The following is a 14799-nucleotide window of genomic DNA, read 5'->3' as shown; positions in this document are numbered from 1 at the left end:
AAGTTGTTGCTGTGAAAGTAATAATGCCTAGTATTCCTTAATTCAGCTGTTTTCCCAGGGGACCATACCTCCACGACAAGTCCATCCCTTTGCAATATCCATGAGAGCAGCTTTGGGAGAAGAGCTGAGCCTTCAGGCACTGCCCTCAGCACATCCCCTTTTATGCTGAAGATGCTGGTACAGAGCCAGCTGTGTTAGAGAAGTGCCCCTGGCCTGTCCCTGCCTGTGGACACAGGACTGCCCCACAGCAGCACGATGAGCAAGTGACAAGAGCAATCAGTCCTAACAGCAACACAAGGGCTCTGAAGGAGAGCGTGGGAGGTGAAAGAGGGCGACTTAGGAAAGACCCAGCTGTTTGGCTCCCTGGCAGTGCTGCTTTGTCAGGATTCTTTTTCCCTCCACCTCTGCACACAGCCAAGTCCCCCTGCAGCTCCACCACAGGTCACCAAGAAACCATCCCAGGCAAACTCGTCACTGCAGGATCCGTGCTTTTATATGTCCTTTAAATGAACCTTGTTTACACCAAGACTCAGAGTCACATGAAACATTGGAGAGAGAAATAGAAGGGGAAGAAACAGGATTTTTTCATGGACAAAATATATCACAATTTAAGTAAAGTAAAAAGAAAATGAAAACACACACGAGATATGCCTTTGCCTTTAATAAGTTATTTTATGAGTGATATTCAGAAGACAGGCAGTTTACTGCTTCTGAAAAACATCCCATCATCATTTTCCACACTGCATCCTTCAGCTCCTGGTTCCTCATGCTGTAGATGAGGGGGTTCACTGATGGAGGCACCACCGAGTACACAACTGCCAGCAAAAGATTGAGGGAGGAGGAGGACATGGAGGGGGGCTTCAGGTAGGAAAATATTGCAGTGCTGATGAACAGGGAGACCACAGCCAGGTGAGGGAGGCACGTGGAAAAGGCTTTGTGCCGTCCCTGCTGCGAGGGGATCCTCAGCACGGACCTGAAGATCTGCACATAGGACAGCACAAGGAAAACAAAACACCCAAATAGTAAACAGGCACTAACCACAAGAAGCCCAATTTCCCGGATATAGTCATCTGAGCAGGAGAGTTTGAGGATCTGGGGAATTTCACAGAAGAACTGGTCCAGGGCATTGCCTTGGCAGAGAGGGAGGGAAAAGGTATTGGCAGTGTGCAGCACAGCATAGAGAAAAGTACTGCCCCAGGCAGCTGCTGCCATGTTGACACAATTTCTGCTGTCCATTATTGTCCCGTAGTGCAGGGGTTTGCAGATGGCAACGTAGCGGTCATAAGCCATGATGGTGAGAAGATAAAACTGCTGTGAGAAAGAGAGCTAACATGAAGACCTGAGCAGCACATCCTGAGTAGGAAATGGTCCTTGTGTCCCAAAGGGAGTTGGCCATGGCTTTGGGGACAGTGGTGGTAATAGTGCCCAGGTCGAGGAGGGCGAGGTTGAGGAGGAAGAAGTACATGGGGGTGTGGAGGCGGTGGTCGCAGGCTACAGCGGTGAGGATGAGGCCGTTGCCCAGGAGGGCAGCCAGGTAGATGCCCAGGAAGAGCCCGAAGTGCAGGAGCTGCAGCTCGTGCATGTCTGCGAATGGCAGAAGGAGGAACTCATTGGGGAAGCTGCTGTTGGACATTTGCTGCCGCTGGGTATGCTTGGCTGTCCATGGAGGAATTTAAAGAGACAAGTTAGATAGTGTTTTCTGAGTAAAATCAGGTTTCACTGAAACATCCTCAACAAGACACACTGTCTCTTCCAGGGAAGAATACATGCTCCTGACTGGAGGTCTTGTCTTGATTTCCTAAGAGTGCCACAGAGATGACGTTAACCAACTTCTCTCTCTCGAAGGGTCAGTGCTGCCCTTTATGTACATGGTAAAGGGCAGCAGGACTGATCCATTTTCCTTGTTCTTCCTGTCCTCCACGGTAGCAGAATGGAAGCAGGTACTCCAGAGTGCCTTTCATTCAGGTAGCGTAGGCATTGGTCTTCCCTCTCAAGAATCTCCCTCAAAGATGTCCTCAGGGCGCTGTGAAGCTGTGAGCAGCCTGCCCCAGGCACCAGCCTCTGGGCATCAGCAACACCCTGCCCTGCTCTGCCCTGCCCTGACTGGGGGGCTCCTTCCACTACAGCTTCTCCCCACAGCACCCAGGGCAGCTCCCCGAGCAGGATGCGTGCTGAGCCTGGCAGGCAGCAGAGGCCCTGCCCCGGCACACAGCCCCTGGGGCACAGCAGGGACCCTGATCTGCACCACAGCCCTGGCCACCCCTGCATGCACCCCAGCTGCAGAGTCTGCAGCCAGACCCACAAAAAGTCATGTCCTTTCCCTCTGACAGCTTTGGCAGATAATCCCTGCTCTGGAGGTTTTCACTCCCCTTTTATACAAAGAAACTCTGAGGGTTCTTCTGAAAGTTCCCCTACGCTGCAGGATTTGCCAGCAAATCTGGAGATGGCACCAGGAACAACAGCTGCGTTGCCCTGCAGCCAGAGACTTACCCTGTTCAGGACTGGGAAGATTTCTCCCGCAGTGAGCTCTCAGCAGCCCCCCTCCACACTGCCTTTAACATCTCCCTCCCTTCTCTCAGCCGCCCTTGTCCCCTGCAGGCAGTGCCCCCAGCCCTGCTGCGCTGTGCAGAGGAGCTGCTCGTGGGCAGAGCTGTCTCTCTGCAGCGCTGCCCGCTTGCCAGGAGCTCCCCTTGGGCCCAGGAGCCTGTCCCAGCTCAACAGCACAGGGAGCTCTTGACAAGTCCCTGGGCCTCCAGGGGAATCAACTCTGAAACTGACTAAAGTAATCATTTATGTTCCTTCCCTCCCCTGGAGAGGGACCACTGCCCTTCCTCATTTCAGAAGAGGTATGATGTCCAAGAATCACCTTTCCATGTCCTGGTTTTAGGCAGAACACCCACACAAGGACAGGGAAGGATCTGCCTTCCCCCTTCTTAGGGAAGGGTTTCAGCTGAGTCAATCAAGGCATCTCCTTCTTTATTTGCAATCCAGAGGCTAGAGGAGGGCTTAGCTGCCTCTCCCATGCCTCTGACAAGCCCACAGGAGCTGGGATTCCTCTTGCCTTTGTACAGGTGGGCACAAACCAGGCAGCTGTATGTCAGCTGTTTGTCTCAGCTCCCAGCACATTGAATGGAGACAGAGGCCAGGAGGGAGCTGGTCAGATGCAGACACCAGGTGACATTGGAGATGCCAGAGTGACATTTGAGTGACATTTGAAGAGCCAAATTCCTCTGGGCCATTGAGATTTTATTATTGCATTTCCAATATAATATAGCTGTAACTATTGCTTAATAGCAAAGAAATAAAAGGCAAGCTATGACCTGGTTGCCATCACTGAAACATGTTGGGACCACTCCCATGACTGGAGTGCTGCAATGAATGGCTGTAGGCTCTTCAGAAGGGACAGGCAGCACAGACGGGGTGGTGGTGTGGCTCTATATTAAAGAGTTTTGACATTGTAGAACTCGAGTCTGGGAATGATAATGTTGAGACCCTATGGGTTTGGGTCAGCGGGAAGGCCAAGGAAGTCATCCTAGTGGGGATAGCTTATGGACCGCCAAACCAGGATGAAGAGACAGATGAGGCATTCTACAAGCAGCTGGCAGAAGCTGCACAATTGCCAGAACTTGTTCTCGTGGGGCACCTCAACTTCCCAGGTATCTGCTGGAAATACAGTACAGCTCAGAAGAAGCAGTCTAGGAGGTTCCTGGAGAGTGTGGAAGATAGCTTCCTGACAAAGCTGGTTACTGAACCGACCAGGACTGTGCCCAGCTAGACTTTTTGTTCACAGACAGGGAAGGACTGGTGGGAGATGTGGTGGTCGGGAGCTGTTTTGGGCAGAGTGACCGTGAAATGGTAGAGTTCTCTATTCTTGGAGAAGTCAGGAGGGGGATCAGTAAAAGTGCTGTCTTGGACTTCTGGAGGGCAGACTTTGAGCTGTTCAGGACACTGGCTGGCACCTTGGGAGGCATTTCTGAAGGACCGAGGAGTCCAGCAAGGCTGGGCACTCTTCAAGAAGGAAATCTTTATGGCTCAGGAGCAGTCTGTCCCCACGTGCCCAAAGATGACCCAGAGTGGATAATACATAAACACAAAAAGGAGGACTAAGGAGAATCTCCATCCTTGACTGGATGCGGGGGGAAACTTAGTGTCCAGAGATGAGGAGAAGGCTGAGGTGCTTAACGTCTTCTTTGCCTCAGTCTTTAGGGGAAAGAACAGTTGTTCTCTGGCTACCCAGCCCCCTGAGCTGGTGGAAGGGGATGGGGAGCAGAATGTGGCCCTCATAATCCAAGAGGAAATGGTTGGCGACCTGATAAAGCACTTAGGTGTACGCAAGTCAGTGGGGACGGATGGAATCCACCCGAGGGTACTGAGAGAATTGGCAGAAGAGCTGAGCAAGCCACTTTCCATCATTTATCCGCAGTCCTGGCTATCAGGGGAGGTCCCAGTCGACTGGCGGCTACCAAACGTGATGCCAATCTACAAGAAGGGCTGGAGGGTGGACCTGGGAAACGATAGGCCTGTTAGTTTGACTGCAGTACCAGGGAAGCTCATGGAACAGGTTATCTAGAGTGTCGTCAAGCGGCACTTGCAAAGCAACCATACGATCAGGCCCAGTCAGCATGGGTTTATGAAAGGTAGGTCCTGCTTGACAAACCTGATCTCCTTCTATGACAAAATGATGCACTTAGTGGATGAGGGAAAGGCTGTGGATGTGGTCCACCTTGACTTCAGTAAGGCTTTTGACACCCTTTCCCACAGCATTCTCCTCAAGAAACTGCCTGTTCTTGGCTTGGACTGGCATACACTTCATTGGGTTAGAAACTGGCTGGGTAGCTGGCCCCAAAGTGTTGTGGTGAATGGAGGACTCCACTAGTGACCAGCAGTTGGAGGCCAGTCACTAGTGGAGTCCTCCAGGGCTCAGTACTGGGGCCACTTCTCTTTAATATCTTTATCTATGATCTTGATGAGGGGATCGAGTGCACCCTCAGTAAGTTTGAAGACGACACCAAGTTAGGTGCATGTGTCTATCTCCCTGAGGGTAGGAAGGCTCTGCAGGAGGATCTGCATAGGCTGGACCGATGGGCTGAGACCAACTGTATGAAGTTCAAAAAGGCCAAGTTCTGGGTCTTGCACTTGGGGCACAACAACCCCAAGCAGCGCTACAGGCTGGGAGATGAGTGGTTGGAAAGCTGCCTGGCAGAGAAGGGCCTGGGAGTATTGGTTGGTAGTCGGCTGAATATGAGCCAGCAGTGTGCTCAGGTGGCCAAGAAGGCCAACAGCGTCCTGGCTTGTATCAGGAACAGTGTGGCCAGCAGGTCTAAGGAGGTGATTGTCCCCCTGTACTCGGCTCTGGTGAGGCCGCCCCTCGAGTACTGTGTTCAGTTTTGGGCCCCTTGCTATAAGAAGGACATGGAGGTGCTGGAGCATGTCCAGAGAAGGTCAATGAAGCTGTTGAGGGGTCTGGAGAACAAGTCTTACGAGGAATGGCTGAGGGATCTGGGATTGTTCAGCCTGGAAAAGAGGAGGCTCAGGGGCGACCTTATTATACTCTACAGATACCTTAAAGGAGGCTGTAGCAAGGTAGGGGTTGGTCTATTCTCCCACATGCCTGGTGACAGGACGAGGGGGAATGGGCTAAAGTTGTTCCAAGGTTAGGTTTAGGTTGGATGTTAGGAAAAACTTCTTTACCGAAAGGGTTGTTAGGTATTGGAATGGGCTGCCCAGGGAAGTGGTTGAGTCACCATCCCTGGAGGTCTTTAAAAGTCATTCAGATGTAGAGCTTAGTGGTATGGTTTAGTGTAGGACTTGTAAGTGTTAGGTCATAGGATGGACTAGGTGGTCTTGGAGGTCTCTTCCAACATAACCGATTCTGTGGTTCTGTGATAATGTCAAGTATTACAGGAATGGTCAATATTCTGTGTGTCTGTGTGTGTGTGTATGTTTATTACAACCTTTCCTTATTTGTAATTTGGCTAATTTTGCACATTAAAATTGTATTATTCATCCCATTTCCATTCCAGTATCTACTTGTTGAGCGTAGTTAAAAGACTCTGCACACAACAAGCCAGGCTCTCTGTGAATATAAACAAAAGAAAGGAGCCTGCACTGCCTTCTTTGTCTGACGTCCTTCCTCTGAGACCTGGTCTGGATCTGCAGGGGCAGTGCCCGTGTGCAGGGGTGCTGAGGAAAAGAGCCCCATCCCAGGAGCACGGCCAGGGAGCAGCAGCGCTTGGTGCCTGCAGAGCTGCTCTCTTGCCACTGCCGCCCTCTCCTGCTGAGCCCTGCTGGTGGGGTCAGGCCCGGCTGCTCCTGTAGCTTGGTGCCAGTGCTGCTGTGGGGCTGTGCTGGGACTGCAGGCAGGGACAGGCAGTGGGCACGGCAGTGGCACAGCTGGCCTCCACTTGCTGCAGCACTTCCCTCCTAAGAGGGGATCTCCTCCGGGCACTGCCTGAAGGCTGAGGCCTTCCTGCAAAGTTGCTGTCAAGAACAAGCCCAAGGAAGAGACTCCAAAGAGGCTCTGGCCTTTGCTGCTTTCCAGACGGGCTCGGGGTGGTGAGAGCAGAGTCCCAGCATGGAGTTTAGGGATCTGGGGCTGGTTCACAAGTTCCCTGTTAGTTGCTAGGGGCCATACACTCGGGCTTCACAGAACATGAAGGCGCTGATCGCAGAGGAATATGTTGTCCTTATTTTTATTTATTTAAATATTTATTTATTTATTTTGGTCCTGGAGGGATCCAGGAGCTTCCAGGAGAGCCCAGGTGATCTGCAGGGGCAATATAAGCCTGGGAGACAACCGCAGAGCATGAGCCTGTCCAAGGTGGACTGACCAGAGCTCAAGTGCTCAATCTGGTGTGAGCAGGCAGAGGAGAGCTCTGCAGCCCCAGGGCACGCAGCAGCCCCAGCAAAGGAGTCTGGCGAGTGATTCCTTGCAGCCCTGGGGCAATGGCAGTGACCCCATGAGGTGGCTCTGCCTCCCAGCCTGCCCAGTACAGCCCTGCAAAGTGCCCCCGTGCCCCGGGCACCACAGCCCCCTCGCTCTGCAGAGCAGCACTGCCAGCTGGGGCTGGGGCTGGGGCTGGGAGGGCGCTTCCCCTGAGTGTCTTCTAGGCCAGCTTCAGGCACATGGCTTCTGGACGTGAGCATGATCTTCACTGTGCACAAGGAGCTGAGAGACCACCAACATGCATGCGGCTGGAACATTGCATGCAAGGTCCCTCCTGGCCTAGCACCTCACAGTACTGGCACAGAATTGGCTGCTGTGCGTCAGAGAGGCGTCAGAGAGGAAGTCCAGCAGCAGTGCCATGGGCTTGAAGGATCACAACCAGCTCACTTCTACCTGGGCAGATTCTGGCCCAAGAAGGGGGTGTTTTGTAGATATGGTATTAGGAGGGCAGTGGTGCCTCAGAAGCTCTGAGTCCAGTAGGAAGCGAATGGCTGTTAAACGGCCTGTGAGTCGACTTCTTTCTGAAGTAGCTGACAGGTCATCCCTTGAATCCTGGCTGGGATCTGTGCCTCTAGGCTCACATCTGCTGGTCTCCATGACAGGCCAGCAGATGCACCTTCTTTGCACATAGTTTGTGAGATCCTCTCTCCCTAAGTACCTGGTAGGCCCCATTGAGGAAGAGGTCTTGAAGAGGTGTTGTCATGTCAGAGGTTTCAGCTTTTGCCTCATTCATCCTTCACGGCTGCTTTCAGTTTTCTACACAGAGGGGGCCACTGCCTCCCAGATGCCCGGGGGAACACAAAGCCTTCATGAGGCCATGGAAAAAGTTACCCTGAGTCCACAGGAGCCATTCTGGAACCAAACCGCGTAGGCAGGAAGCGCACTTTTGTGGTGTTGCAGAGCTGCTGGGCACATTGTGCAGGGTGCTCCGACAGCCTTTGTGTCCTTCTCCATGCTGGCTTAGGAGCTGCTTCTTTCTCAGGAACAGAGGAGCCAACAGAGGTGAGACACATACTCTGAGTTCATGAAAGCCATCAGAAAGCTGCCCCTAAGAAGATGACTGATATTGGGAAGGCAGGAGGAGCCTGGCCAGGAGAGATGTGAGATTTGGGGGAGGAAAGAGGAGCTTGGAGAGCAGAAGCTAACGATTTTGGAGAGGTAAGAATATTCAGGTAATGTTGATCCCACCATAAAGCTGACTTAAAGCAGTCATGTGAGGCCCTTACCCTAGTTTAACCTGTTACGTTAATACCTAAATCTAAATGCCACTCCACACCCTGACAGGAATCCACCACTCTAACTTTTGACCACAATATCCCTTGAAGCCAAAATTAGTCCATAATCCCTTTCCATTGCCTTTACTCTCTTGCTCACCCTGATCCCTGCCCTTAACACTAGCATTAAAATGCTCTATTTAACCCTAGTCTTCTTGCAGACCTAAACAAAACCCTCAGCCAAAGAGCTTGCCCATACCCTAACCACAGACCTGACACCCCAAGCAGAACACCAAAACCTCCCACGAAACATCTACTTAATCTCTCACCCAGAAAGGTTCGCATAGTCCCTAATGCCATACACGAACAAGTATCATCCAAAGCCTGTCTTCCTGTGCATTAACCTTCTCACCTTTAACCCTTTTCCTGACCCTTAACTTTAGGTTCCTGTTCCCTTGGGGGAGGGCAGGAACCGTGAGATTGCGGTGCAGTCACATGGCATTCAAAGATGAATGTGAAGGGCCATGGAGCTGAGCAGCTTACAGGTCACAAGGAGGAGATGGGTGGGAATGCTCTGATGAGCTCAGCTCTGCCTCAGGATCTCCTGCCCCAGCAGGAGGAATGTGACTGTGGAAGGGACTGTGAGGTCACTTCTGTCTCTGCAGTTGATAGGGCAGCAGCAGCAACGTGTCACGGAAAGGGACTGTGAGGTCACTTCTGTCTGAAGTAGCTGACAGGTCACACTTTCACCTAGGATCTGTACTTTTCAGCTGACATCTGCCAGTGGTCCTGCAAGGCCAGCAGAAGGCACCCGGTTGGCATGCTGACTGTGGGATCCCCTCTGCCTACATGCCCAGGAGGACCCATACAGAAAGAAGGCCTGAATATGGGTTGTACTGTCCCTTCTGCTTGAGTACATGACCGGACAGCAGCTGGCGCAAGGCTTGGTTGTGTCTACACAAGAAGCTGCAAGGCCAGAAGCAGGACCATGGTTTAGAAGATGCTGGTGAGGTGACTTCTGTCTGGTTGGCTGACAGGCCACTAGAAGGCCGATGGGTTGGGATGCCTATTTCAGGAGTGGTTTCCACCCTGATGGAGCTTTCTTTGGTAGTAGGAAAGAGCAGGAGAGAAAAAACTGCCAGAAAGTGCACCTTGGAAGGTTGGCGCTGGCCATGAAGAGGAAGAAATGTCCCTCAAAGGGTTTTGCTGTGGTACTAGAGATCACTCAAAGAGTGTCTATGATCAGAACATGGCTTTGTGTTTCAAGGAACAGCTGGTGAGGGTTGACGAGACATTGGTGAAGCGACGGAAATGCCGGGATGAGAGCAAGGTGGTGAACAGAGATGGGTGTCTGCAGCCTTCAAGGAAATAGGGCAAAGTGTGGGGCAGCATAGGGAAGTCTGGAGAGGACAAAGAGGTGGGTGCTGGCAAGAAGAGAAGGCCCCAACAGCCCTGACATTTTTGTCCCCTTGGATAGAGCTTCTGAGGAGATGAGATATAGTCATTGCAAGGGCGGTCATTGCTTTCTTGAGACCCTGTGCAGAGGCAGGGAGGTGTCATATCATTGTTCTTCTTGTGGCAGCTCACTGCCCACCGGCTCCCACAGACCCCCAGGAAGAGCCCTGAGCCAGACATGGGGGTGCAGGATCTTCCCTCCCAGTGGCTGGAGTCAGGACCTGGCCCTTTTACTTCACCACAACAAACCCAGAGTTTTCTCAGCACAGTGCTTTGCCTATCTGTAAGCATGGCCTCCAATTATCTGCCCTAACAAGTCCCTGAGGAGAATCTCTTGGTAACGGCCCTCAGTGGGGCCCATTAATACTCCAAGTCACTTCAACTTTTCCTTCTGACTTTACTTTCTCAAGCAATTGCATCATTCTCCTCTCAGTACCTGAGGTTCAGAGACAGAGCACCAAAATCCACCATGGAATTCATTAAAATGCAGAAACACCTAAGGAAACATGTCTTCCATAGTTTTATTCATGTCTTCAGGACTTGGACAGCTAATTGGAGAGCTTTCATGGTGTAGTTAAGGAGGAGGATTTCAAAAAGCACCTAATAAAAATCTTTTCTCGTTTTAAAAGCTGAATTTTGTTGCATTTCAGCTTTGAGCATCTTTCTTCAATTAATATTAATCCAGGGCTTCTCCTATGGAGATGTCCATAGGGAGGAAAAGCAGACTCTTGAGGTCTGACAGTGCATGGACAACCTTGCTCCTCACCACCCCAACCCTGACATTTCTCTCATTGGCCACCTGGCACTGGCATCACTTTTCCTTACACCAGACTTCTGCACTGAAGTCTGCACCTGGATGTTATAACCCCTTTGCACCAGCTCCCACCTGCTTTCCTCAGAGACCTGGTTACACACAGGCTCAGAAGGGTTTTTCCGTATTTTAAAACAAACAGGAAAACATGCAGCAATTTTCCAAACAGCAAAGCAAGCTCCTCATCTTGAATGTCTCCAGAGAGGTTTACCTTCCCCAAAGGATGACTGTAAAATTAATATTTTATAATGATTGATAGGAAATTATAAGTATTAAGATTAGTATTATTACATATAATCTTAATTCAATGATAAGTGATGAGGAGCTTGCTACAGAAACAATTAGGCAGACTGCTAATAGATGGGCAAGCTTGAACTCAATGAAGCTCAAAACAGCAACTGGGGCAGTGAGAGCGGCCTGAATGATCAGAGTAAGGGGAGAACAAAGCAGGAGAACCATGGGAAGTGCATAGGTCCAGACAGGCAGCTGGAAAGGGAACATTCAACAGGGATTGTTTATTCGAGATGGGTGGAAGTACCTGGAAGATGAGGGAGTACACCATGATGGACAAAGCGATGACAATGCAAGTACAGGTGGCCATCAGTATTTCTTCTCCTGTGATGAATGTAGATCCTGAAAATTCACCTGAAGAAGGATGTAGGTCACTGGTGAAGGAACTGTCTTTTTGTGCCATCACCAATGTGGATTACAAAAACACTTCCACACATAACGGTAATACGTCCCACCCCATCTTTGTCATTCTGTGGGGCAGGGGAGAGGGAGCTGACAGCCAAGGGACACATGTGGGTGTGGAAGGTGGGGCCCAGCAGAGACAAGGAGTCAAGGCAGTGGGGTGGCGGAGGCCAGGAGAAGCAGCACAAGGGGTGGTGCTGCTTGTGAGCACACATTTGTGCCAGCAGCCTGAGTGGGCAGCAGCTGTGCGCAGGCGAGGGGAGGCCAGGAAGCACATGCCAAGAGCGCTTCTGCCTGCAGAGACAAGGCCAGGGCCAAGGGCAAGGGGAGAGGCAGGCCCAGGGCAGAGGGCTGCAAAGGCGCTGCTGAGCTCCCTGCCCCTGCAGCAGCCGCACTGGGCCTCAGCAGATATGCTGGCCAGCACACACTGGGAGGTCCTGGCATGCATCAGAGAGCAGCAAGGAGGGTGCTGGAGAGGGCTGGGGTGAGGTGGGTGGCAGAGCCCCATGCAGGGGCTGGCTGGGGGTCCCCTCTGCTGCAGCCACAGAGCGTGGCAGGAGGAGGGCAGGCAGGGCTTGTGGCCACGGGGCAGAGCCTGGCCCTGGACACTCCATGACCGCCTTGCAGGTCCTGGCAGGCTGCGGTGAGGGGACGAATGCCCTGGGCCCCCTTCCTGCTCTGCCCAGGCCAGCAAGGGCCCAGAGCGGCCTCCTCTCCCCTTCCCCAGCCCTGGCTCTGCAGCACCAAGCCCTGCTGGGAGCCCTCCCCTGCATGCTCCCACCGCTCCCTGATGCTGCTGTTGCCCTCTGCCAGGCACTGCCCAGCCCAGCCCAACCCCTGCCCACCTCTCCCCACCTCTGTGCCCTCTCCCCAACACAGCCCAGCCCAGCCCAGCCCAGCAGCCCAGGCTGGGCTGGCCCCAGGGCAGTGCCCACCGCAGGCTGCTGCAGGGCTCTGGGCACGGCCACCACAGTCCCATCCCCTCTCAAGGCACCCCAGCTGCTGGGACAAGGGAGGCTCTGGGCCTCCCCCGCAGCCCCCAGACTGGGGCTAGCCATACCACAGGAAATGGAGGTCAGTGAAGCTGCAGACTGCCCCACCGAGTAGTGAGGGGCAGCCCCAAAGGCCACCTTATTCTAATGTGGCAGCTGGGCTCTTGGCCCTGAGCCTCTCCTCCATGCTGGAGTTGCTCCCCCTGCTGCAGAGGAGATGGGAAGAGACAGGCCCTGAGACCAGTGAATCTCTCATGCCTTCTTTATTGACTTTCTCTGCACAGGAAGATTGGTTCTTAAAGTAGCACAGACGACTGGGTCAAAACAAAAATCAACAGGTAGAAGGATAAGAAGAAACTTCTTTAAATAAAAATAATACTATCACATGTTGGAAAAAGTAATAATAAAGACAATTTCAAAATATTTTCCTAACATTTTGTGAGAAACCCTGTTACTACTGTTAACATGATGGGCATATTACCAGTGCTGAAGAAGCATGTATGCAAATAGTTTCCTTACTGCATTCTTCAGTTCCTGGTTCCTCATGCTATAGATGAGGGGGTTCACTGCTGGAGGCACCACCGAGTACAGAAATGACACCAGCAGGTCCATGGATGGGGAGGAGATAGAGGGTGGCTTCAGGTAGGCAAAGAAGCCAGTGCTCACAAAGAGAGAGACCACGGCCAGGTGAGGGAGGCACATGGAAAAGGCTTTGTGCCGGCCCTGCTCAGAGGGCATCCTCAGCACCACCTTGAAGACTTGCACATAGGACACCACAATGAAAACAAAACAACCAAATGTTAAAGAAAGACTAAAGACGAGTAGCCCAACTTCCCTGAGGTAGGCATGTGAACAAGTGAGCTTGAGGATCTGGGGGATTTCACAGAAGAACTGGTCCACTGCATTGCCTTGGCAGAGGGGCAGGGAAAATGTATTGGCCGTGTGCAGGACAGCATTGAGAAAGCCACTGCCCCAGGCAGCTGCTGCCATCTGGGCACAAACTCTGCTGCCCAGGAGGCTCCCGTAGTGCAGGGGTTTGCAGATGGCAACGTAGCGGTCATAGGCCATGACAGTGAGGAGGGAATACTCTGCTCCAAGCAAGAAGAATAAAAAGAAGACCTGGGCAGCACATCCTTCATAGGAGATGGCCCTGTTGTCCCAGAGGGAATTGGCCATGGCTTTGGGGACAGTGGTGGTAATAGTGCCCAGGTCGAGGAGGGCGAGGTTGAGGACGAAGAAGTACATGGGGGTGTGGAGGCGGTGGTCGCAGGCTACAGCTGTGAGGATGAGGCCGTTGCCCAGGAGGGCAGCCAGGTAGATGCCCAGGAAGAGCCCGAAGTGCAGAAGCTGCAGCTCGCGTGTGTCTGCGAATGGCAGGAGGAGGAACTCGCTCACTGAGCTGATGTTGGGCATGGGGTTCTTCCCAAGGAGGAAAAAACATTAATAAAGTCAACATACCTGGGGAAAAAAAAAAAAAAAAAGCTTTAATAAACAAGAAGACATACCTGAGAAAAACTTGTTCCATTTCTCATATAACTCCCCTGAAAACAATTTTCCCCTTTCAGGCAGATATTTAGCAGGTTGCTTTCATGTGCTCTGCTTGATGCTGCCTGAGGGTGTCCCTGTGAGCAGGGATTCTGCTGTGGGCAATGCAGGAATCAGTCTTGCCCCACAGCCAGAGGTAAAGGTGAACATGAGGTAATCTCAGATTCAATCACCTGATAATAAAGAACTTTTCCATATTGTTACTCATAATTCACCCAACTGCACAGCAGGGCTGTGAGGATTTATTTTTTTGTTTTCTGTCTAGCTGCCCACCCCATCCTGAGGACTTTTTCTAAAGCATAAATCCTGGGCATTTCAAGTGAAACCTTGTGGATCCTCAGACACAAGGGGATGGAGCCTTCAGTGCAGAGTGTCCTTTAGAGAGGACAGCCATGGCTGGTCTCATTTGACCTGTGCTGGCAACACTTTGTGGTGCAGGACAATTTCACTCAGAGGTTCATAGAGGCACAGATTCATAGAATATCCTGACATGGAAAGGACCCACAAGGATAACCAAATCCCACCCCTGAATCGGTACATGAACAGCCAAAAACTGGTCCGTATGCCTGAGGGGGTTGTCCAAATGTCTGTTGAATTCTGGCAGCCTCAGTGCTGTGACCACTTCCCTGTGGTGCCTGTTCCAGTGCCTACAAAACCGTGACAATGCTGGGAGTAAAGGAATCCAGGTTCAAAGGGCACATCTCCAGACCCCGCACCCTGTCCCTGTACCCCCCTACCAGCCAAGCACACCGAGGGCTCACTCCATGTGCATCTGAAAGCCCCATCCCCTGCCAGCCTGGAAACAAGAACAGCAGCAGCACGGCCAGGTGGAGAAGCCAGGAGGAATGCCAGCGTGCTGCTGCCACAGAAGGCAAGGCCAAGGTGGGACAGACACTCAGCAGACCCTCCTCTGCTGCAGCTCTGCCTGCAGAGGAGGCAGCTCCTGCTGGGGACACCAGGGGCTTGAGGGCAGAGGCTCTGCTGGTGGGAGAGGAGATCAAGGGGTGTCCCAGGGAAGGCGCCTGCCCTGCAGGGGATGGCAGGGAGGTGCCTGAGCCCTCCCTTGCACAGCATTTCTGGCAGTAGCTCCCTCTCACCACCTGCCCATGTCCCTGCTGCGTGCCCATGTCCCTGCTGGGAGCT

The 14799-nt window shown here is 52.3% G+C and overlaps 1 protein-coding gene and 1 pseudogene across 2 annotated transcripts in view; both read right to left on the bottom strand.

The window, feature by feature from the left end:
* LOC310887863 (olfactory receptor 14A16-like) overlaps positions 1-13929 on the bottom strand; it is a gene marked incomplete at its 3' end in the record, with an annotated part of 89666 nt that extends 75737 nt beyond the window's left edge. Inside the window, exon 1 of the mRNA XM_083814041.1 lies at positions 12646-13929. Within this exon, the coding sequence (XP_083670167.1) occupies positions 12646-13524 (879 nt within the window). The 5' untranslated portion in view covers positions 13525-13929. The remainder of the gene's footprint in view (positions 1-12645) is intronic.
* Positions 673-1633, bottom strand: LOC310887706 (olfactory receptor 14C36-like; annotated as a pseudogene). Its single transcript has one exon. The product of its transcript is annotated as an olfactory receptor 14C36-like (transcript).
* Positions 13930-14799: the final 870 nt, after the last annotated feature.

This window comes from Anser anser (assembly GCF_964211835.1).
Source record: "Anser anser genome assembly, chromosome: 29".
Lineage (NCBI taxonomy): Eukaryota > Metazoa > Chordata > Aves > Anseriformes > Anatidae > Anser > Anser anser.
The sequence above is the reverse complement of the archived record's forward strand: the minus strand, read 5'-3'. Positions and strand labels throughout refer to the sequence as shown.